Below are 24,012 nucleotides of genomic sequence, written 5' to 3' on the forward strand. Positions count from 1 at the left end.
ATTATATGAAATTCCACAATGTATCTCCATCAATAGGCCGTTTATGTTTACATCTGTTTTTGGTATCAAATATTTTGTGGGTGAAAATTTGGTAATTAAGTAGCAAAATTGCCTACTCATTTTATTTCTTGCCAAACATGAAAACATGACAGATTGGCGTCCAATACAGATTAAGATTACTGTTAGAACCAATTACTACGTTTCATCTTTGCCTTCCCAAATTTGACACGTTGTTTCACATTCACATTTCGAGACCTGCAACCAGCTTGTGACAAACTGGCCTGTGTTGTTCAAAATTCAAATTTCCTGGCATTTTTTGTTTGGATTAAAAATTGCATACATATCCTTAAACTCTAAAAGATATAGATTCAAAAATTCTTGCATCTGCATCTGTTATCTGAAGCCTCTCGGGGTTCCGAAGAAATGAGAGGAGCTGTGTATGTAGCAGTTGCTGCAGCCATTGGTAACATGCTGCAGGGATGGGATAACTCAGTCATTGCAGGCATGTCGTCTCATAGTTTCTGTTTGTTTTGTATTTCAGATCGTTTATTTTTGCCTCAGTGTTCATGTTTTAACTGTATTTGATTCAAATAAATGTTGCAGGGTCAGTTCTTTATATAAAAAAGGAATTCAATTTAGAAAGTATACCGACATTTGAAGGGCTTATTGTAGCAACATCACTCATTGGAGCCACACTGATCACAACATTTTCTGGACCAGCATCAGATTGGCTAGGGCAACGAGCTATGCTCATAATGTCATCACTGTTTTTCTTTGTTAGTGGTTTGGTAATGTTGTGGTCTCCAAATGTTTATGTTTTACTTTTGGCTAGGCTGTTAAATGGTTTCGGAACTGGTTTGGCTGTTACTCTTGTTCCTGCATATATATCTGAGATAGCTCCACCGGATATTAGAGGAAGTCTGAATACACTTCCACAGTTCACTGGTTCTGGTGGCATGTTCTTGTCTTATTGTATGGTGTTTGGAATGTCACTGATGGATACACCAAACTGGAGATTGATGCTAGGTGTATTGTCCATTCCATCGTTAGCTTATTTTACTTTGACAGTACTTTACCTGCCTGAATCTCCACGGTGGCTTGTGAGCAAGGGACGAATCCTCCAGGCAAAACAAGTGCTGCAAAGACTTAATGGCAGGGAAGATGTTTCAGGTGCCTAAATATTGCTTTATTTGTTATCCCATTTGATTGAATTCATTGTTATTTTATGACATGCTTACTTGGTACAGAATATTTGACAGTCTTATAGTGCATTGGTAGTCTTGGATTCAAGTTCAATACTCTTAAGTTCTAAGTGGAATTGGAGCTAAGTTTATATCATATTTTTCGGATTTACCTGGAATTAAAATTAGTGCCAACTCGCGGCTTCTATGATGTGCAGGCGAGTTGGCTTTGCTAGTTGAAGGTCTTAACACTGGCGAAGACACATCATTTGAAGAGTACATTATCAGTCCAGCCAATGTGCTTAACCAGGCAACAACTGAAGAGAAGTATCACATAAGGTTATATGGGGGTGAGGTTGGAGTATCATATATTGCCAAACCAATTGCTCAACAAAGTTTGACATCTCGCCATGGTAGTGCAGTAAACCAAAGCAGCATCTCTCTTAAGGACCCTCTTGTCACTCTTTTCAACAGTGTCCATGAGAAGCTCACTGAGAGAGGAGGAAGCAAGGGCAGCAGCATGCTTCCATTTTTAGCCAGTGCTTTAGTTAATGCTGGGGAGCATCATAGTAAGCATTGGGACATGGAGAGCCAAAGTGATGTTGAAGACCATGAGTCTGAAACATCCGGGGCTTATGATGATGACAGTTTGAGAAGTCCATTGATCTCACGTCAAACAACAAGTATGGACAAGGACATTGCCATGCCTAAATCCAGTGGAAGTGTTTTAGGTGTTAGAGGCAGTACCATTATCAATGCTGGTGAGGCAGGTAGTACTTGTAGTATAGATATTGGTGGTGGTTGGCAGCTTGCTTACAAATATGCTGAGCAAGTAAGCGAAGATGGGCAAAAGGGAGGGGTTCAAAGAGTCTATTTGCACCAGGAGAGTGTAGTTGGGTCTCAGCCTGCGTCGGTTGTTTCAATTTCTGGTGTAAGGCAAGAACATGAAGCAATTGAGGCTGCTGCTTTGGTTAGTCCAACGATGAATCCTCCACCAGAAGTTGTTGTCAAAGGATCAATATGGAGAGAACTTCTGGAACCAGGAGTGAAGCGCGCTTTGGTTGTTGGGATAGGTCTTCAAGTTCTTGAGCAGGTAAAATTTCACTCTGTGTTGTAGTTAGTTTGTAAGGAACCTACATTTATTTATTGCTATGTTTCTCCTCGTTAAATTATCAAGTACCAGATTGATACTGTGGCAACTGTGCAAGGAATTGATACATTTTGTGAGAGCACCATCAAGTTACAAATTTAGTTTCATTAAATTTATCTAACATCGATCAACTAGCAAGGACTAGCCTGAAGGTGGCATTTCAAACCTTTTAGCCAACTGCTTCTAATTTTCATGACTGCTAGACAATGAATATTGTGATCACTGGTGTGCATTTATTTTCTCCTCTCTGGTTCCCAATATATAGAAAAGATCCAAAATTTGTGGGAAAATTAATTGTTTCTTATTGCCTCTCTGCACAGGTTGCTGGCATAAATGGGGTTCTCTACTATACTCCTCAGATTTATGAGCGAACAGGAGTAACGGTTCTTCTGTCTAACATAGGACTGAATTCGGCGTCCGCATCTCTCTTCTTGAGTGCCATCACAACATTCCTCATGCTTCCTTGCATAGCTACTTCCATGTGGCTTATGGATATAGCTGGCAGAAGGTAAATTCTCTTGCTATTATTACCTTTATTTTCATAGATTAGCACATTTTGCGTTTTGGAAGTGTGAGTTAATATTGAAACTATTGAATCCGAATCTAAGTACCTTGAAATCAATGACTTAATTTCCTTTTCTTCTTTCTTTTTGTAGGTCATTGCTGCTATCCACATTACCAATACTGATAGCGGCGCTGGCTTTACTAGTTTTTGGCAGCATTGTCAACTTAGGCACTATTTTAGCTGCAACAATATCCACTGGTAGTGTAGTGGTCTACCTCTGCTGCTTTGTCATGGGCTTCGGGGTAATACCAAACATTCTTTGTGCAGAGATCTTCCCTACTCGTGTCCGTGGCCGCTGCATTGCCATTTGTGCTCTCACTTATTGGGTTGGAGACATCATCATCACATATTCATTTCCTGTCATGCTTTCCTCTATTGGCTTTGCTGGTGTCTTTGGGATCTACGTAGTCGGATGCATCATTTCCTGGCTTTTCGTTTACTTGAGGGTGCCTGAAACTAAGGGCATGCCTTTAGAAGTCATCTCTGAGTTCTTTGCTGCTGGAGTAAAACCAGCTGCAGATAACTGAGTTCACTGTACTAAAAATTTAGTTTTTGGTAATTCGTTCTATTAAAGTTGGAAACAGTGTCTGAAGGCGACAATACATACATAATGTGAATAAGTTTCTTTTTTCTTATGAATGGTTTTCTTTGCTAGTGGTTTATACATGGTCAACACTCAACACAATGTCAATGGGATCAGATTTTCTGGTCATATGATCATACAATCATACATATCAGTGACATAGGTGACAGTTGACTTATCTGATCATTGGATCATATCATCAAATTATCAATCTTTTCTCATTATAGTGTCTCCATATCTGATTCTGTCCTACCGTTGCCGGAAAATTGGTATTCGATGCACTGAGAGCCGTATCCCATTCTGCATTCTTGGATTTCTTGCCCTACCATTCAACCTCTCCCTACTATCCCTTTCATATATGATCTATCTGATGGTTATCACTTGTTTCTCAAATACAATGACTTTGCACTTGAATCCATCATCTACCTTAATGCTGCTGCACATGCATTTTGAAACCAAAGAGAGTCAGTCCAGTCTTGTAGGTTTCACTTGGAAAATTTTCCAATAGAGATCTATCAACATAATGGCCTTCCGGTATACCACACCTGAAGATTCTCCACTAGATCAGAAGCATATCGCTTTTCTATTCCAAAACTCCTGTTAAACCATACACAATTTCAAAACAATAGAATGTAAACCTCTCCTCGTAGAATAATTTTACATTTCACAATAAATTATGACTATTTATTTTTTTTAACAAATAAATTATTAGTATGCTACAACTATTCAATTGGGAGTCTGAACTAACAACCACTCAATTATAACAAAGAAATGTATATCACTAGGCCAAACGGTAATACAAGTTACATTACTGAGCTAAACTACGTCTAAATAGTCGATCAAAAAAGTGTATTATTCAGAAAATCTGATAATAAAGGACTGAAAAGAAACCTCCTGGAGTGTGCGTATTCTCACAAAAGACCCTTTCCAGAAAAAACAATGTCAAACTAGTCCCCTCGACCTTAATAAGCAAATAGGCAAGTTTCTGAGAGAAGTGACTGGTAAATTTCAGGGTTTAAGATCCAAAAATTGATCTCAGAAAGTTAAAAAAGAAAAATGGCAAGTCAATCGGAGCAAGAAGCTGTTCCTCCGGAGAAGAGACCCGGAATCGTGTTCATCGGATCACCCACCGTCGGCAAAAGAACTCTTATCTCTCGTAAAGCCTCCCCCATCTTTCTTCAATTTCACGGCTGATACAGAATCCCTATTCCATTTTCTGATCAAAGTTGTTGACTTTGTTGCAGGGTTACTGGGTTTGGAGTTGGATGATGGTTCAGATTCTTCACCGGCTCAGTTGGCGGTTCATGGGTATGTGGAAAGTTTGAATTTTGGGAGTAAAGATTTGATTTTTAGTTTCTGGGATTAAATTTTAATTAGGGTTTTGATGATTAGGTGGAGTATCAATACTAAGTACTATACAGCTGATGTGTCTGTGTGGATGGCTCATCTTGATGAGCAGTTTTCGATTGAGAAGTTACCAATGTATGATCAGCTGGCTGCTTTGATCATGGTGTTTGATACAACTGAGGTTGGTGTGCAAGTCATTCTCGACATTTTGAATGTTTGTGAAGTTGTTGGTAGTTTAGGTTCTTTTTAGTGTGATTGGTGTTTGATGTAGTGGTTATGTTGGATTGGTTGAGTTATGTGCAGTTGTCATCTCTTGTTGCGCTTCAGAAATCGGTGTCGCGCAATGATCTTCAGAAATTCGATGTACTGTTGTGCATTGGGAATAAAGTTGACCTTGTGCCAGGTCACCCGGTGCATGTTGAGTATAGGAGACGTCTGCTGAAGGTTGGGGAGCCTTTTGCTGATTCTCAGTCGGATTTCGCCGAGTATGGGATCTCTGAAACTGAGGGGAGCAGTTTACTAGGGGAGGATGAACCAGATTGGGAGGCTAGGGGATCGTGTTTGGAATGGTGCACGGAGAATAACATTGAGTACATTGAAGCTTGTGGTTCGAATGCTGAGTTTGACAAATGTAAGTTCCTCCTTTCTGATTTCCATTTTGTCCTAGGAATATAAAGTACTTGGGATTTTTGTTTTTATGATGATTGGAAAGAATCACAGAATTGAAATCCTTACCAAAAGATGATAAGAATTGAAACTAGTATTGGATAAGACAGTAAGAATTGTGACGTGCCTTGTGAAATGAGTCTTTGTAATGATGGAGCAGTGTACAGATTATAGTACTTTCACATCAGGATACCAGAGTAAGAACAATAAACATAAGAGCAAGTAATCATGTATATGTTGGTTTCATGAGTAGAAAGGAATCTAGTTAGCTTGAGAATAAAAAAAGTTGAGTTATGATAGAAGAAGATGTCTATTTTGCAATACATACCCTTTTCTTTTGCTCTCTTTATTGTTAGCATCTTCTGAGATAAAAGGTGCTTTTTTTCTCACAGGTCTTTCTGTTGATGGTGATTCACAAGGTGTTGAACGACTCTTTGGAGCTCTTTCCGCACATATGTGGCCTGGAATGATTCTGAAAACAGGCGATAAGATTACTGAACCATCATTACCCAAAAGAGAAGGTTGTATGCCCTTATTTTTCTTTCTTCCACGTTTGGTTTTTGCTTTACACTTGAAGTAGATTACTGAATGTTTTAATCTTCTCTCTTAGATTCGTCGGAAGAAGAATCTGATTATGAATTCGAGTATGATGTCCTATCGGCGGGTTCAGCTGAACCTTTTGATGACACAGATAAAGGATGGGGATGGATTTCTGCAAATGATGTTGCTGGAACCTCAGAAATGGGAAGTCTGGATGCTCATAATAATCTTGTTCAAGAGAATGAAACCAGTAGTGCTAATGGGGAGCCTCATACCTCTACGACAATGACTGCATTCCATGGTGATATCAACAAGGAATTAGTGATGCCCAACACGGAAGAACCTGACCGGGATAGAGAACTTGACCATGGCCTAGAGGATGAGGATGCACCTTTTGAAATTGAGGATTTGGAACAGTTGATGTCTGAAATTGGGAACATGCGTGACAGCTTGAGATTGATGCCTGATTTTCAAAGAAGAGAAATGGCTGCAAAGCTGGCCATGAAAATGGCATCCATGTTTGGGGGTGAGAGTGATAATGAACAGGAAAGTTGATGCTTGGTAACAGGGTATTGATATCCAACTAATCCGAGTAAACCCTGCATCCCTGAATTTCCCGCCTGTTAAGGAAAATGGGGGATGAGCTTTTTGAAATATTTGGCGGCCTAGTTCGTCCTCTGCTTCTCTGGTGCTGTTGCAGAATAGACTGAAATCACGTAATGATCAGCTAGCTGGAATCTTTAAAGTTATAAGAACATTGGTTTTTATTCAAAAAGGTGGTTTATGATCGGATAGTACACATAGGAGGCCAAATCGTTATCATTTTGGTTTTTTTTTTTGGTGTATGAGCACAACTAGCTGTGGCATGTTTGTTGAGGATCCAAAGCTCTTAGATGTGTTACTTGATTCAATATATATGATCCAGAATTTTCAGTTAGCTAAATGCCCTGCACTGTCTCTGTGATTGCTGCAATATTTACTTGTATGAAATATATTGCTTAACCATGAGAAAATTAACTTGCATTGATTTGGACTGTTGAAAATCATAGATCAGAGTTCACCCCTATCTTAGTATTACTGTTGGTTCATCCATTGTTAGGATGCTGCAACAGAGTTGCCAAGATTGACCACTGCACTTGTTATACCTTGGCCGCCGGAAAGGTAGTGCAGAAAGTGCAGGTATGCCGGAGGAGTTGGCGAGTTTTAATTAGTTGGGAGATTAGGAATGGGAAGGGAGATTAGGCAGAAGATTAGGACGGCTATAGGTAATGCATATTATATACATCAGGGTTTGAATTTAAACGATCTTGATCTTAGCGGCGGATCAAGATTAGTCTAGTCACAAAGTGATATTTGGTGCTTGCTTAGTGCTCTTTCTTTGTCAAATTCATACCAAGAGGGCAAGAACAAGTTGGTAAATATCGGCTGTTCCCTTTTAAGGTTTTTCATTGGACCAAGGAGATATTTAGTGGGTTGAAGCACTTTTTACACTACCAGTAACACGATAGCAATCTAATGATGTTTTCATCCGCAGTATTATTAGATGAGGTCTCAAGGTCGAATTTTTGTTCTTAAGGTATAATCTGGAAGATGCTTTTGGCATTTTCAGGAGCACTATCAAAACACTCGACCTATATTGTAGAAAGATAACCTTGGATTTATATGAGGGTTTGTCCTCATCACTCTTTATCTATTAATTTTCATCTGAGCTACACTAACTCAGTTGAGAACTAAACCATAAAGAATTGAACTTGGCGGTGTTCTTTTCGGTGGGATGAATTAAGTAACACCAACACACTCTCCCTCAAGCTCAATCATGTTCAGAAGATTAGATCAAACCAAGTCTCTTCAATCTAATCTCTTTCATAAGAAGAATAAGACTACTGATTGAATTGGCTAAGCAATATAAGTGGAAGTGTGGAACTAAAATCTTGGCCCCAAAAACACAAATGGGGTAATGAAGAGTATCTTTCTTCCATTCATAGACCATCCCTCAGCTTGGAGAAATTCTCTGCGTCAATCAAAAGATCACAAAAACAATTAAACACCCCATGATTCTCTGTTGGCTAACTTTTTATCATTCGAGCGGTACTTAAGCTTCGAACATTTCTTTCTCGATGCGTCAATAGCACCCTAAGTTGTTATTGACCCATCAACGTGCTCCACAAAGTTTCACAACGAGAAAAGTGGAAACATAACTTAAACAATAACAATGGTTCTTGTGCTTCTTCAACCTAGACCTCTCTATGTCGGTATTATGTTAGGCCATGGAGAATTTTCAATTCCCTAATTCTCCAAGCATCTGTGACCCATTTGACCCTTTAATTAGTTTCAACAACACACGCAAACCCCTTAATTAAAGTAACTTAATTAGTGCTTTAATTAGTTAATTAGCTTTTGGCTTCAAGAGCAAGTCAAAGTGGGAACAAGAGACTGGGAGTGGGAATGTGGGATATTGCATGCATTTGAATATTAATTAAATTAATCCACTGAAAAATTAACCCAAGGATGGATCTTAATCAATTAACCCAATGCTGCTGCATTGGCAAGAAACAAAAACCAGTAAAATAAACACAAATTTCCATTGATGGTTTTCTATACACAGAATGAGTTACAGCAAGTAGAGATTGAAATGAGGAAGAAGAAAGAAGTGGGTTGGTTTTAGATACGGGCAATTTTTAGGGTAAGAAAGCATTACTATTACTGTCACTGTTACTATTACTATTACTATTACTATCAGTGCTGCTACTACAAGTGGTAGTTGCGGCGGCGGAGGGCGGCGGAGGGGCAGAATGGTAAATATGATCTTGCTGAGTTTTGGGCTCAGCTTCAGGAATGGCGGGGAAGTTGCCGCACTTGTGACACCGGGCCACCACCAGTACATGCCGACACGACGGACACGACGAGTGAGACCCGAGCCACGTGTCGATGCATCCGACGTGGAAAACATGGCCGCACTGCGGCAGAGCTCTAATCTCGTCGCCCTCAGCAAACTCGCCGAGGCATATGGCGCACTCCGACCCCATCTTCGGCGGCGCCGCCGGCCCGCCGTCGCCGTAGGTGAACTTGGGTAGCTGCTGGAGGACCTTCTTCTTCAGCCCTTTGTTGGCAGAAGAGGCCTGTGCCGAGACGGGACCACCGGCCCGGCCCCCGCCTGGTGTGCGTCGCAACCATGCGCAGCGCGCCACGGATAATAAACCCACGACGCATATGACAGCGCATAACAGCGCTGCCAAGATGACGACGAAGTCGGATTCCAAGGCCACGGCCTCAGGAGGCGGCGCCGCGGCGGTGTATTTCATGGTTGTGTTTGCTGCTGTGAGGAATCTCTGTGAGCGAGGCATGATTCTTGCACGACAGTAACTCCAATGTCGTTTTTTGGAAGCTTTCTGAGACAAGAAGAAGAACTGAAGAAGAAGAACAACAACAACAAGAAGGTGGTTTGTTTCTTGTCTTTTTGGGGGTTTGATGTTCTGGAAAGTTAGGAAGGGTTGGTGTTTGTATTTATAGGGTAGAGAGAGACAGAAGGGAAAGACCAGTTGGTTCTGAAATGGGGAAGAAAGAAGAGGACGAAGAAAAGTGAGTGTTGGTGTGGGAGAGGATAGGGTAGAGAGAGAGAGAGAGAGAGAGAGAGAGGGTAGGCAAGGTCGGCCCAGATTGGCTGGCCCAGTTGCTTGGGGAATTTCTATATGCGACTATTCTTATCTTCATTTTCCCATCTCTGAGTTTCAAGCTTTTTTCCCTCAATATGATTAACTGGTTTTTTCATCAGCCCAGACTAATCACACTTTACTGCAAGATATTAAGATATAAGTTTGTATTTATGGTTTAATTTCCGGAAGAAATTGATACTTTAGATAATACCGGTTGGAAGGTTCATCTTATTTAGGAAAATAACGTTTGGAAATGAAAATATATTTTGTTCTCGATGAAAATAATTTTACATTACATTAAGCATTGGGCATGGAAAGAGATATTTTGGAAAAATTAACTAAAGTATGCACTTTTTAACGTGCCATAAAGACAAGTTTGTATTATCTTCAAAATTTTCACACATGATCATCTCATCTTTGATCTTCTGTTGCTAATTGCCCCAAAGAGCAATTAATCCGTAGTTTGTTTGTTTTTACTATAAAACACATGAAATTATGCAAGTGTTATGACCTTTAGTTATAACGATAAACTCGTACAATATAATATTGTGCTAGTATGAATTGTTTTTCTTTCCTTTATCCCAACTAGATGTAAAAGCAGTGTGCTCAATTGATTATATAGTGAATAAAAGTATAACTTTTGTTCTTTTAGGTGCTTTGTAGAGGTAATCGAATCTACCTTTACATTATATTAAAAGTTATCTTGTTTAGCTAGGATGAAAAGGTAAACTATTTGAAACTAGACAAACTAGCATGTAACTCGTGTAACTAGAACTGTGATCAAGTTCGATCAACTTCTTCAATTTTAAGTGACGCTAGATCCTGAAACTATAAGTGTTTCATCTTAAGTTGCACGGACACGCCACTGCACACGGACACGCGAACTGATTTTAGACACGGCCCAGACACGTGAGTATCCGAATCGGACACGCGGACACGCACCAACTCATAATAAAAGTGAAAATGATTATGGTTAGAATCGAACTTTGGTCATTCAAGGCACGCACTCAACAACTCCACAACCATTCCAATATATTCAGTTTTTGTTATATTTATGCACACTTTAATATATATATATATATATATATATATAAGGAGAGAAACTCATGATAAAAATAAGAATACTTGTGGTGGGATTCGAACCTTGGTTATCCAAAGTACTTATCAAGTCTTTAGTTATTCTAACAAGTTATATTTTCATCATTTTAATGCACACTTTGACATATATATACATCTAAAATTCTAAATACTTTCAAATTTATAAAATAATTTTTATAATAAATATATATATATATATATATATATTTTTTTAAAAAATTAACGTGTCAACCACGTGTCCGTGTCAAAAAAAATTTATATATGTTGTGTCTACGTATCGAATATCGTGTCTGTGTCCGTGCTACTTAGGTTCCATCTTGGTCGTAAAACACCATTACACATCTCTATATATAAAGCCACGGTTGGAAAAAAAGAAGAAGGTGAATTTCACTATTTATTTTAAACCAATTTAATTAAAGAAATTTGAGTTATTATTAGAAATGAGAGGTGGTAATTAATGTGTTATTATTAATTTATTACCAATTGTGTTTTAATATGAGATGTAAAAACGTCATAATCACAAAATCACTAATGGATTAAAAACCAATGGTGTGATAAATGTATGATTGTCAAAAACATTATGCTAATTTGAGCAAGCTAAACATATACATAAGTAAACTCTTGGAGTTAAGCATTAACATGCAATTGCAAAAGAACTCGAGTACTTTTATAGTATATTTGTGGTCATGTAGATGGATATTTGAGACGGAAGAAAGTCTAGTACGTAATTGTATGTGTGTATACTAGGAGGTGTAGCAATGTACTTGAAATCCTTTAAACAAGCCATTAAATCATATCTACAATGTTGTTTGAGTGAGGTGCACCAGACAAATGTGGGGAATAGACATAATGACTACATATGAGGATATACCAAGATAGATAAAACTCGTACATGCAATTTGCATTTATTATGAAAGTCAATTTATAATTGGCATGACACAGAGTAATATCTACAATGGTAAGTCTAGACATACTCGTCAAAGACATGATACAAATGACAACTACTCTCTATTAGAGTTATCTTTTTAGACTATGTGAGGTCTAAAGATAATATTATAGATCCATTAACCAAATGATTATAATAGAGAGATAGTTGACGAATCGTCGAAGGGAATGAGACTAAAGTCCATTGGAAATTAAAATCTTCACAGTGGACACCCAACCTAGTTGACTGGAGATCCCAGTAACTAAGTTCAAAAGGGAAAACCAAATTATAAAGATTAGTTCGGATCACTGTTGGGAGTTCCCCAAGTACATTCCTACGATGAAAAACAGTGATACTCGTGAGCAATGAGGTTAAGCCTAAAGCTTTTAATGATTCTTATGCGTCAGAAATCCGAGCAGAGTAATGCAGGTCATTTTTAATTAAGAGATCACCTATGTAAGAGAGTATGTGCCGCTTCTAAAGGAATTGTTTATGGCACAATTCTTATCAAACTCTTACATAACTAGGCGTGTGTTTCATGGCCAAAATGGGCACAATAATGAGAACTGTAATGTATTAGGAGGATTCATGTGTGAGGTATGTTATCATTTAGACATTTACACAAATGACGAATAGTTCAAAAACATCACGTCTACTGTTTAGTTAGTAAAGTAAACATATTTTCACAAGGGAATATTCAAAGGGTCAAACCTACCTATCCCATGCAGGTTTCAACCATAGAAATCTATCACCAAATCATATCGAGTGTTTGGTCGCCAATTTCATTCATGTGGGAAATTGTTGGAAAAATAGTGAATTTCACTATTTATTATAAATCAATTTAATTAAAGGAATTTGAGTAGACGCACTTAAATTTGTAATGATAAATATGAACTTGTATTCTCTGGTATTAAGAGCTGCAAAACATATATTTATTTGGTTAAATTAGTTATGGTGTGAATAAAAAATTGTCACTGTAAACGTGAAAACCATTTGAATTCCGGAATGTGTGACGACTTAACCACTTTGATTTTGTAACGTCATATTTAATACGATTATATTTTGTAATGACAGGTTTAATGAGATTGAATTTTGTAACTGTCAAAATCATTGTGTAACAGTCGTAACAGATTTAATAAAATTCATTGAGGTAACAGTCGTAACATTTGAGAATTCATTACGTAACGTATGGAAATTCATTTCGTAACCATTATAATTTATGATAAGAAATTCATTTCTGAATTCATGAGAATTCATTTAGTGATCCAAGTTTTCCTCTATAAATAGCGATTCATTATATATATTTTTTTAAGAAAATGAATTCAGAACTTGATTCATAAACACATTCAGATTGAGAAACTTCTCTCTCTCTCTCTCTCTCTCTCTCTCTCTCTCTCTCTCTCTCTCTCTCTCTCTCTCTCTCTAAAGTTTCATTCTTAGCTCTCTTGTTCTGGTGATAGAAATGGTTCATTCCAGTTCGCCGGTGTTTTTGTTGTAGTGCAGCTTCAAGGATTTGTAAGTCATTGTATCCTGTGAAAGTAGCGTCATTGAATCCTTGCACCGATAGATGTGACGTAATTGTCTTAATGACAGTTTGGTATCACACACGACTCGACTTTTCATTATATTCGTTTAGTATTGGTTGAGTTATCGTTTCCTGTTTTCTTTATCTTGAATTTTTTATTTCCGCATAATTATTTTCTGATTTATCTTTATTTCAAAATTTCATTTATTATTTATATATTTGCAATATCGCCCCATTTTTTATTTACAGCCACACAGTCAAAAACTTCACCAAAAATGAATCTATATATAACCTACTAACACATTTATATATATATATATATATATTCTTGTCAGGAGAATTTTAATCAGAAGAAAAAATTTAGAAGGTTAAAAAGACATTCCTAATGAGTAAATGTGAGTATAAGTTTATTTTGAATACATGAAATCAGTGGCGGATCCACGTGTGGGCGAGAGCCTAGGCTGGGTTTTTGCTACTGGGTGTGGAGTATGATGTTTTCCCGGTGAAAAAGTATATGAAAATGGCAAAATCAGGCAAAGAATAGGGGGAGAAGACGTCGTTGCAACTCCAATGTCTGTTTTCTTTTGATTTTTGGTTTCAACCCACAAAACGATGTCGTTTACCTTCTCTTAATAATTAATAGATGCTAAAACGATGTAAAGGAACTCTCTTTCTCTCTTACGAATTCTGAGTCTCTCACTCTCACCCAGACCCCACATTCAATCAAACAAAGTTAATGTTAACGTTGTGATTACTAGATAGGTGGCTGATCACACAGTTAGCCATTAGTGAGTGTTAATTTGACACGAGAAGTATAGTGGTTCACCTCCCTTTCTTAGGGTAGGCTACATCCACTTGAATCCACTAGTATAAGCAAATAACCTTAAGTTATACATGTAGTGATTCCCCTTCTAAGTGGGATAAGGGGTCCATTTTATAGGTGAGGGAACTCATCTCATTTATATATTCTTCAATGTGGGACAAGTGCCCCTCTAGGCTTACTATGGAGCCATCTTGATGAGGTCGGAAGGGTGACTTCCCGGTGGTGTCTTGGTGAGTTCCAACTATCAATGGAAAGCTTGTATGACGAGGTACGCTATGAATATCATGGTTGAGCCACATAGTAACTTGTAGATCCGCCTAGAGAGTCATGCTTATGCTCGGTGACATGCCATACTAGTTCTATGCTAGTATAGGTGCCAACAGTTAAAAAGGTCAAAAAGATCTCCCAAGTAAAAAAAAATTTAAAAAAAAAAGCTATTTTGATTTGAAATCTTTCAAGTAAGTTGATTCAATTATCCTATTCATATCAATTATCATATCATACGTCTAAATTTCAGATTATATATATTTTTGTTTCTAAATCATGTAATCTTATGTCCAAATAAATTTGTAGATTATATATATTTTTGCTTCTAAATCATGTATTCTTATGTCCAAATAAATTTGTTGAATTAAGAGAGTAATTAGACCTTAAACCCTCTGGTTCAAGGCATGCCAAGCACCAACTTGGACAATAGTGGGTGCACCATTACTAAGTAATTTTACTAATTTATTTATTCATCTTCACAGTTTAATAGGTATATACATGTACAATTGCTACAATTTTCATACCAACTAAATGACAATTGACAAAGTATATATCGTGCAGAATATCTCAAAGGAACCCTAACAAACGCTAGTTATATATATACAGGAACAATCGAGAGAGGACGCCCGCACTGCACCAAAGTGCGGGCATCGATCCTTTCAGGGAATCTGACCGCCGACAATAAGTCTTCTTTTGTCGGATAAAGAGCAAGACCATCCCCCGTGACGTCACTAAGAAAATAAGGATGGGGTTGAATATTATATGAAATAATACCGTATGATGCTATTATGCAATTATATGAATTGACGTCGTAGACAATTATCGTTTTGCTATTGATTTGAAAGCAAGTTACACTGTAATTTTTTTTTCTGAATAGAAGTGGATTATATTTTCGAGTGACAAGTGATTTTTGCTTTGGTTGGAAAAAATTTCTGGATCCAGTGGCATGAAATGAATAAAAAAATGTTCGGATTTTTTTTACATAAGCCATTTTGATATAATGAATCATAACTCGCCCTAGAAAGATTCCTTCTCGCACAAATAACTCAATAATGTGGGAACCTAGATGAGATGAAAATGCTGTGCTTAATCATGTCACATCATATTTGTGTGAACGAATGGTAATCACACATATAGAAAGCGCAGGTTACAAGTTCATCTGCTTCTTCCCATATATTGATTAGATTCTAGGAGTTTCTCTTTCGATTAGGTGAGTGAGGTAATTCTATTAATGATATGACCTTATCAAATACATACAGTATATGGTTGAAAATGCCAAATGAGATGGTAGATCAATTTATTTCTCAAACATGAAATAAAAGGGAAAGAAAAAGGAAGAGTACTATGAAGCTAGCACCACTTTCAACATACGTTATCTACCTGTCTCCATATTGGGGCCATCAATCACACCATTTTGACACTAAAAAGGGCTATGAAGTTTACAAATAATGACACTGATGCATGTTCTGATTCAATTTCGGGTCTTGTCTTCTCTGAAACTTTAGGGTTTCTGGAACTTTCTGCACATGTTAAGCAGTTCCCCATTGCTAGCTTTAACCAAAAGCTCTAGGACCCATTTCGTGACATGCGCAGAATATACACATGGTTTCTTAATCCGGCGGCTGGATTCCGGGAGCTGTTTACTGTTCCTTTACTAATTAGTGTTGCCCGATTCATGAACGTTTTACTAATTAGTGTCGCAATCATGAAATTTTTACAACTTTGAGTAGTTAGTAGAGTCGGTTCTTAAGATGTAACTATGGATGGATAAAGATTGCTACTTTAGATTAAGATCAAGAATCTTGTGACGAAGTTACTCATCATCAAGCTTTAACTTCCATTGTCTGGTATGTCACTGTTGAATTTATGGAACGACCATGGTAGAGAGGCCAACTCAACACGATTCAGGGTCATTAATTGATGTTAGAGAAAGCCAGAATATATAGAGCTTCATTCCAAATGTGTGAAAGCAGAGCCAACTTAGGTACAGACTGGTGTTGAGTTAAAGGGGACGGTGGGGGCATTAGCAAAGCAGAGGCAGGGGTGACCGATCAGTTCAATAATTTTGACGTGTTGGGTGGGTAGAAGGAAAGGTTGGTTTTTATGATAGACCGAACTCTAATCTTTGGCTTGAGTAGGAGGTAATGTAGGCACTATGAGTCTGTTTGGGACTCTACACTGCCAGCTCTATCACCTCTATGGATGTCATATGGGGCTAGTCATACAAACACCATAGTTCAATCAGTTGGCGAGAGAAATCAGTGAAAGATATTTTGACCCCATGGGTAGTTTACTGAAGAGATAATCCGATGCTATGTGACTGTGTATTGGTCGTTTCCCAGTTTATATATAAGTTTATAATCTTGTATTGGTTAAGAATTGAGTTTCATGCGTTATATATGAATGTTGCTTCTTGAAAATTTAAAAGATATTATAGAATAAGTCAACAATGTATATCAAGCTAACACACTCTCGGTCATGTAATTCAATTTAACAATTTGTACGTTGAGAAGTCAAAACATAGTTGGGGATTGAACATTTAAATGCAAGTTTTCTTGCTCACAAATTTTAAATGCAAATACTCTTAATCACAAACAATACTCTAATATCAAGGTAGAGAACCATTAAAATCTTATTACGCCTACAGTAAAAATGATGACTTCAAATAAGGAGATGAAACAAAAGATTTGATCTTTGATAACGTGGTCGACACCTACCACTCCATATCACTAAATAGTAACTACTGCCAAGTTTCCATTATGCAGAGAATGTGACTAGAACCCAAAAGTACTTGTCTTTATTTCATGAGAATCTGAAAAACTTTACCTAGATGATTGAGCATTATAAGATCCAAATAGAGAGGAGGACAGCTAACCCTTGTACATAAAGGATTTATTAGTCAGCTAAAGGTGAATCTTGGGTTGGATATGGCATATGGGCGTATTGCCCCTGGTTATAATGTGACCTGCAGTTTCTCAATGTGAATGAGCAGCTGACAACTTAACACTAGCACTAAGAATTTTCCCCCAATTATCAATAGCACTACTATGAAATTTAGTTAGGTAACTGTCCCTCAATATCACTCCAACTTCAGCTTTTGAACCCTTATTTCATTTTAACATAGCACTACTTCAAATGAACTGAAGGAGTGCAGGACCAGTGTGTATAACAGTAGATCAAATATCAGATATTTGGCATTCAGCTTCCCTTAACTGAATCATTGAGAAAAATACAAAGATGAAGTGTTTATTAATTACCAGCTAGTAATATATGAACAACCAATTTGATGTACAAGATGTGATACTACATTTTGCTGCAATTCAATGATTTCACCTAATCTTTCTGCCTAAGTAACAAAAAATTTCTATCACAATTGGAGGGCAGCATTGCTTGCTGCGGTGCTGTTTATCATGTTTACTTTGCCAGATCTGGCTTTGTGAATGCGAATTCGTCCATTTCGATAGTGGTTTGCTCCTCATGGTGTGGCTCGGTTATTTCAGTTTGTTGCTCTACTTGATCCACTCTTACTATCAAGTTTGTTGATGATCCAGGTGACAAGGGATCGATTTCATTATCTGATATCTCGTGATCTCCGAATGTGGATGAGCGAGTTGAGTGACCGGTTGTTTTGAAACGATGCAATGTAGGTCCAGAGGAGTGCACGGTTGTAACAGATGTGCTTCCACCACCAACGGTGCTTCCACCCAGGGTTCGAGCAGGAGACTTGGCTCCGGCGGTCTTCTTTTTCACAGCATTGTGCCACTTCTTGAGGGCCTTGGATGTTTGTTCGTCAAAGATGGACTTTTTCATGTTTGAACCCATCTGCAATATTCACCACATTAATTTTGCATATACTCTCATCTTGTTCAATTCACAAAGATATTTACATACAACGAGACATCATATGAGAAATGAAGTTTTAAGATTTTCTTGAAGACAGCAGCTATTGATTTTCTTCTGATACGCAACTTATAATAGGTAGTTTCCATTGTAGAGTAGATTATTTAGCCTCCAAGAGAAGATTAGCATCAAATGGGGCACTTAAGCTTCCAATTTCCGTGGTTTTTTTTTTGTGGTGGTGATCATTTTACAAAATTCTAAATTTAGATGATTGCTTTTGCCCTCACGAATGTGAGCTACTGCATGAAGAAATTCAGGATTGAGGCAAAAAGAATGTACCTGAGTTACAAGCGCATATAGTGGCAGTGTTATGTAGCTGCATACACATAGAACTCCACCCCTGTATGACAAAACACGCCAATTTAATTTAGATAACAATCCAAGGACACTGGAATCAAATAATTTACCCATTTCTGGGAAGGAAAAACCAATTAAATGCAACAATCATTGTACAATACAACACCCATCAGTCCATCAGAACATAACTAAGCATATATATAAATGGAGAGGGAGATTGTAGAGTGAAGACACAAGTCAAATGCTTACCCTACAATCACTTTTGCAATTGCAAGCTTGAAATTGGCATGGAAGCAAGATTTCAACCCAAATGAATACTGCAGAGAAAGTTGTCATTCAACCTTTGGTTAGCCATGAGATACAGTTCAAAGAGTGCGATGGAAATATCAAGTTGGAACAGTTCCTTACCCAAATCCATAAGAAATATATAATTTGGAACGCATTCTGCATGTACCAGAAAACCGATTTGATAGTCAGAGGTTGGAGCAGGAAATATAAGTTAAACATTACACTAGGAATTTCAATGTGTTTAAAAAGTAGATATTGTTATTCAATAAAAAAAATATTGAACACACATTAACACTGAAACTGCAGTTGAAACATCTATCTTTTGACCAAAGACATAATAACATAGCCACATAGGTATCTGGTGGCAATGAAAAGGTGATGACTGTTCTCAATTCTAAGCTACTTACATAGTGTGTTGTAATTTGTGAATATGAGATTAAAAGCATCGTTCAAGTTTAAACAGATTGAGATCATAGAAATTTGAGTTTGTGATAATAGCTACACAACCTATTCCTAAATCCAGGTATAATGACTAAGATCTGAACACCTGAACTTTATAAACAAGCCACAGACAAATCTGAATTTTCTTAAACAAAATTTTGGAATGAGAATCTTCACTATAAATAAATAGAGACACTCGGAGATAATTTAAAAAAAAATTCACATTTTAAGGTCAGCAACCCTTTAAAGTTTGCAGCAAGCAACATCATTTTTCGCCTTCCATGTGATTTTAACTTTTGTAATCTGAGAAAGTAGATAACAAATTCCACTCTAGTAGACAAAAGATCTTAGATTTGAAGAGAGAGACAGGCAATGCAATACCTGAAACAACGCAAAATGGATGAGATGAAGAACCAAGTGCGGTCGACCAAACCAAAAGTACCTATCAGAGCCTTGTACAAGGGGAATCCCTTGAACCACTGCATGTCTTTCTGATATTTCTAGTGCCATCTTGGTTAGAACGGATTGAAGTTCTGTTCCAATGGCTAAGATTATCTGCATTTACTTAACTGGTAAGAACTTCACTCTGCAACTAATCTACATATATAATTACACACACAAATATCTTTTCTTTGAGGAAAATTATTCTTACAATGACAGGGATTGTGGATGCCCAAAATAGTGCTTGCCATCCTAAAATAACAGAGTATCAGTAATGTAAGACAATTGTATTCAATTATAAAGCACAGAATTATATAAAAAGGAGATCTCTAGGAAGAAGCAGCTTACCTTTAACATTAAGAAGTAAAAATATCACAAAAGATGCCCATAGTACGGGACTGTCACATCAAAAAGTAAAATTAGATGTCGACCGATATAGGCAAGATAGTGATAAATACACTAGAAATGTTGATGATACCTGACTCCGACAACGACCTGGAAGTCATCCTCTAGTGATCTCTTGATATACTTTTGGAAGTTAAATTTACTTCCAGGGGCTAAATGGACCTATAATATAGTGTATCCATAAGAGATAGTGATAGAATCAAGACGATAATCTGTACATTTTTATCGATAATACTCACAGAAATGAATCCATTGCGCACTGTCAAGTAGTCAGATTTACTAACAGACCTAAAAAATTGTCGAAAGAAGCATCCCTGCCATAGAAAACTGTAAGTTCACTAAAACATATAACATATACACAACAATTACAAAACAATAAGATTACAACTACAGTGTACAAAGTAAGGCCTACTGGGTTTTGACTATCTGATTCCATTTGCTTAGATTCTCTCTTTCTTTTTTCCTTCTTCTCATTATTTTCCAAGTTTAAGTTGGTTAGACAGAGGTACAAGTAACCATGTAGGTTTACTTTTTCTTTTTCTTTTTTTGTGTATTGAACATCGTAGGCTTAATGTAAGTACTAAGTTACATCGTGTAATTTTCTTATAGCATCTTTTGACAGTTATGGTCATCTTAAGGGCATAAACTGCAGCTACTGCAGCCATGATTTAGAAGTTAGTATCTAAGTACAAGGTACAAAGTCTCTGTATCTTTATCCATTCATATTCTAGAAAATTTCTTAATGAAAGGCAAATAGAATCTTTTTGCATCCGCATAAGCCTCTTGCAAAATTAAAAGTTTCGTTAAAAGATAACTCACAACATAAAAGAAGAATGGAATCCTAGTCCAGTAACTGGTATGTGCTTTCACAAATGATGTCTCATGAGTAAGCCTAAATCTTGAAGGATCTGCCCAGAAAACATATTCACAAATTAGTTATCAATAAATGGTTTCTTATATTTCTGTCAAAAGGATGGGATTGCTTCGAGCTCTAAAACTAGTTTTATGAAAGGATCATATACCATTTGAAAACTCATAGCTATGTGATGAAGTCTCAGCCTCCCATTGCTTCCATCCTCGGATCTGTAGAAAGAAATATCCAGCAATTATTGAAGATATATAAGATGCACAGTTCATTAATTTTTTTTAGATGGTAGGGATCACTAAATATTGTTAAACATATATTATGGCCCCAACAAGTTCAGCCTGCATCATAAAACTCAGGATTCCACGCAATCAACGATATAATCTTTACTTATCTATGCATATGAACCTTTAATCACAAAGAAGACACACCACAGAAACACTCAAATGTAGACCTCCCATACCTTTAGCCTCCCAAGGAGCATTGTGATTGCACTGTATGCTACATGAAAGGCAGCCAAGAAGAATATGAGAATGTGCAATTGGTGCAGTCCATTAATGGAGATAAGTGGCTCATAACCCTGGTAACAGAAATCAGAAAGTTAACATCCATTAGAGCATAGTTGCTTGCTGTTATTTGGGTTCCTAGTTTGGAAAATCTTCAGCTTACTTCAATTGCTAAATAAATAAGATAACGCTTGGACACGTCATTGCATAAACAACAGAATAATGTTACTGTTAATCATATGGTCAAGTTAAGAGGTGAAGAACAGGGTACACTTACACTCTTGCATGTCAAGGTAGTTACAGTGGCTAAAAATCGGCGATCAGTCGATAAGAGTCTTCGGCGACTTGTTTCTTCTTCCTCTTCCGTAGTAGTTGAAGCTGCACTACATGGCAGCATAGTGTTTGCAACCTTTACCGGTATACAGATTTTGGCAATGTAGCTTTGACTGAAGGTCAGGATTAGTGAAATAAAACCCAGAATCATCAGCTCTGCAAAAAATATTCATCACAAGTCAAATGTGTATCCAAAACCTTTTATTTCATACAAAGTTTGTATAAGCATCCTCTGAGAAAAATTGGTCATGAGTAAATGTGAACTGCATCTTACCTGCTTTAACCTTCTCCAGAGCTTCAAACATACCTCTTTTGTGCCTATCGGAAAGCCACTGCATTGAAATGTTAATAAAAAGAAAGTTAATGAGCAGAATCCTCATGAAGTGACCATGCTCATATCAACAAAATGCTCATTACAGCACACCAACTTTCCCTAATCAAGAAATGAATAATGAACAGATCTGAAGTATTGAATATCATAACAAGAGCACCCATGGACAAACAAGAATCAGGGAAAAAAGAAATTCTGGAAAATGAAAAAACTTAAAAGCAACATTAATATTTACTACTATCATTTCATCTTACATCCTAGCACTTGGGACTTTCCTTTGATTCAAACAACTTCAGAAGTCATTTCCGAGTCAAATTCATCGATAAAAAACAGAACTTCCCAATCACAATGAAACATAGTTTGCTGCAATTCAAAGCCTCAACCATGTGAAAGGAACTCTAGTCAATTGCAATTGCTTCTACAGAGAATACAAAATTGATAAAAGACAGAATTATTGACTAAATTGGGACCAAAATGGTCACCATGATCACCAGGAGAGCACACAAAAGTCAAAAACCATAATCATAAAAAGGCACAGAAAACAACTTGAACTGCGATCTAAGATCGCACACCAATCACATACACTAGACTCTACAAAACACAATACTAACGAGCAAAAGGGTATTTAAAAAACCGAAAATTGTAGCTTCAGAGATCAGTACCGTTCCGACTTTGTGTAGAATCTTCTCCAAAACCAGAGAAATGATAATGATAACAGCACAAACTCCGGCCACGGCCCAAGTAGGCGTCTGGTTCAGCTCCCTCGACGCCGTCGTAGTAGTAGTACTAGTCGTCTCCTCTGCCGCCATAGCCACACCCGACAACAACAACAACAACACCCCGAACCACAGAACCAAACATAAAGACGACATCTTTCTCAAACTCGAAGCTTTCCAAGTTTCCAACAACAATATGGACCAAACCCAAAACCGTTCTAGATGAAAGCTTCTCTGAGGGGGCTGGCTTTCTATATATATAGAGAGAAGCGTTTACTGAGTTTCCTTTTACGGTTTGGTCTACGCGGCTTTGGGAAACTAACCTCCCCGAGGAGTGTTTCAGCAGAAAGAATTGTTTAAACAAACGGCACAACAGGAAGAGGCAGCCAATCCTGAAAGCAACTGCAACGAAGGAACCCAACTCTTATCAACTCTGGGATTTTGGTTTAATTTGGTTCTTTAAACTGTTTTGGCAGAGAACCATCTATATATATATATCGGGAAAGTGTTGGTTATAGTTGAAACTAAACTGTAAACTCATATGAGATTGTGCCATTAATGTAGGGGGGAAATAAATTTGAGATTGAAAGGATGAGGGGGCGGACTGAGCTATCTATCTAGTCTAATCTATGGAGGAGATGCATGGCTGAACTTCCACTTTACTCGGTTACTGACTTACTGTGGTGGTGAGGTCAAACTAAGACGACTAATGAAGCAGCTCGAGGTTTGTGATTCGCTGAGAGAGGAATCTGCTGTTTCCAGCTTTCCATGTATACCAGCATAGCAATAATTATCGCTCAATTTGGGGAGATGATCTTTTTGTTTTCTCTTTCCTTTCTTTCCCATCCAAATCAACGGTTTTCTCATTCATATAATTAAAATTACGTTCACTCACTTCCTTAAAATGAAATATATATATATATATATATAATTAAAAGTTACGCGGTAATTAAGGGATTCATGCATTTACCAACACGTGAAGAAATCACATTGGTCTATTTTTGGCCTCCTAATCAGGAGACGACTTTAGGAGTTAAGTTAACAATTTGGAATTAATATCGACTCATTTCTTCACTCATTCCACTTGTATCCTAGCTCGAGAAGTGTATTGATCAAGATTATTATTTATAGCTAGTTAGCTACCATATTAATGGGCTTGGAGTTTT

At 37.3% G+C, this 24,012-nt stretch overlaps 4 protein-coding genes across 4 annotated transcripts; 2 read left to right on the forward strand and 2 right to left on the reverse strand.

Annotated features, from left to right (window-relative positions):
• The first annotated feature begins 414 nt into the window (after positions 1 to 414).
• Positions 415 to 3,423, forward strand: LOC126785198 (monosaccharide-sensing protein 2-like). Its single transcript, XM_050510815.1, has 5 exons — positions 415 to 502; positions 604 to 1,170; positions 1,400 to 2,274; positions 2,652 to 2,839; positions 2,988 to 3,423. Exons 1-5 carry the CDS (start codon positions 424 to 426, stop codon positions 3,421 to 3,423), a joined length of 2,145 nt encoding a protein of 714 aa, XP_050366772.1. The 5' UTR covers positions 415 to 423.
• Positions 3,424 to 4,398: 975 nt separating this feature from the next.
• LOC126785205 (uncharacterized) lies at positions 4,399 to 6,975 on the forward strand. The gene is made up of 6 exons (XM_050510828.1): positions 4,399 to 4,635; positions 4,724 to 4,787; positions 4,872 to 5,007; positions 5,130 to 5,457; positions 5,885 to 6,013; positions 6,103 to 6,975. The coding sequence occupies exons 1-6, from the start codon at positions 4,536 to 4,538 to the stop codon at positions 6,585 to 6,587; spliced, it is 1,242 nt and encodes a 413-aa protein (XP_050366785.1). The 5' UTR covers positions 4,399 to 4,535; the 3' UTR covers positions 6,588 to 6,975.
• A 1,595-nt stretch (positions 6,976 to 8,570) lies between these two features.
• LOC126785215 (RING-H2 finger protein ATL8-like) lies at positions 8,571 to 9,538 on the reverse strand. Its single transcript, XM_050510840.1, has one exon. It carries the CDS (start codon positions 9,374 to 9,376, stop codon positions 8,711 to 8,713), a length of 666 nt encoding a protein of 221 aa, XP_050366797.1. The 5' UTR covers positions 9,377 to 9,538; the 3' UTR covers positions 8,571 to 8,710.
• An 8,011-nt stretch (positions 9,539 to 17,549) lies between these two features.
• Positions 17,550 to 23,347, reverse strand: LOC126783058 (MLO-like protein 10). The gene is made up of 15 exons (XM_050508443.1): positions 22,793 to 23,347; positions 22,074 to 22,131; positions 21,744 to 21,955; positions 21,424 to 21,540; positions 21,118 to 21,178; positions 20,915 to 21,003; positions 20,335 to 20,409; positions 20,169 to 20,257; positions 20,039 to 20,088; positions 19,902 to 19,942; positions 19,631 to 19,804; positions 18,929 to 18,964; positions 18,770 to 18,837; positions 18,503 to 18,563; positions 17,550 to 18,145 (listed from the first exon to the last, which is right to left on the reverse strand). Exons 1-15 carry the CDS (start codon positions 23,000 to 23,002, stop codon positions 17,738 to 17,740), a joined length of 1,749 nt encoding a protein of 582 aa, XP_050364400.1. The 5' UTR covers positions 23,003 to 23,347; the 3' UTR covers positions 17,550 to 17,737.
• Between the last annotated feature and the right edge of the window lie 665 nt (positions 23,348 to 24,012).

Source organism: Argentina anserina, chromosome 1 (assembly GCF_933775445.1).
Source record: "Argentina anserina chromosome 1, drPotAnse1.1, whole genome shotgun sequence".
NCBI classification, from domain to species: domain Eukaryota; kingdom Viridiplantae; phylum Streptophyta; class Magnoliopsida; order Rosales; family Rosaceae; genus Argentina; species Argentina anserina.

Coding starts and splice junctions, on each gene's coding strand:
- LOC126785198 (XM_050510815.1), top strand. CDS start 424: ATGAGAGGAGCTGTGTATGTAGCAGTTGCTGCAGCCATTGGTAACATG. Junction 503..603: donor GGATAACTCAGTCATTGCAG/GCATGTCGTCTC, acceptor TAAATGTTGCAG/GGTCAGTTCTTTATATAAAA. Junction 2,275..2,651: donor GTCTTCAAGTTCTTGAGCAG/GTAAAATTTCAC, acceptor CTCTCTGCACAG/GTTGCTGGCATAAATGGGGT.
- LOC126785205 (XM_050510828.1), top strand. CDS start 4,536: ATGGCAAGTCAATCGGAGCAAGAAGCTGTTCCTCCGGAGAAGAGACCC. Junction 4,636..4,723: donor CAAAAGAACTCTTATCTCTC/GTAAAGCCTCCC, acceptor ACTTTGTTGCAG/GGTTACTGGGTTTGGAGTTG. Junction 5,008..5,129: donor TGGTGTTTGATACAACTGAG/GTTGGTGTGCAA, acceptor AGTTATGTGCAG/TTGTCATCTCTTGTTGCGCT.
- LOC126785215 (XM_050510840.1), bottom strand. CDS start 9,376: ATGCCTCGCTCACAGAGATTCCTCACAGCAGCAAACACAACCATGAAA.
- LOC126783058 (XM_050508443.1), bottom strand. CDS start 23,002: ATGTCGTCTTTATGTTTGGTTCTGTGGTTCGGGGTGTTGTTGTTGTTG. Junction 20,089..20,168: donor CAGGTCGTTGTCGGAGTCAG/GTATCATCAACA, acceptor TTGATGTGACAG/TCCCGTACTATGGGCATCTT. Junction 19,943..20,038: donor TTTACTTCTTAATGTTAAAG/GTAAGCTGCTTC, acceptor CTGTTATTTTAG/GATGGCAAGCACTATTTTGG.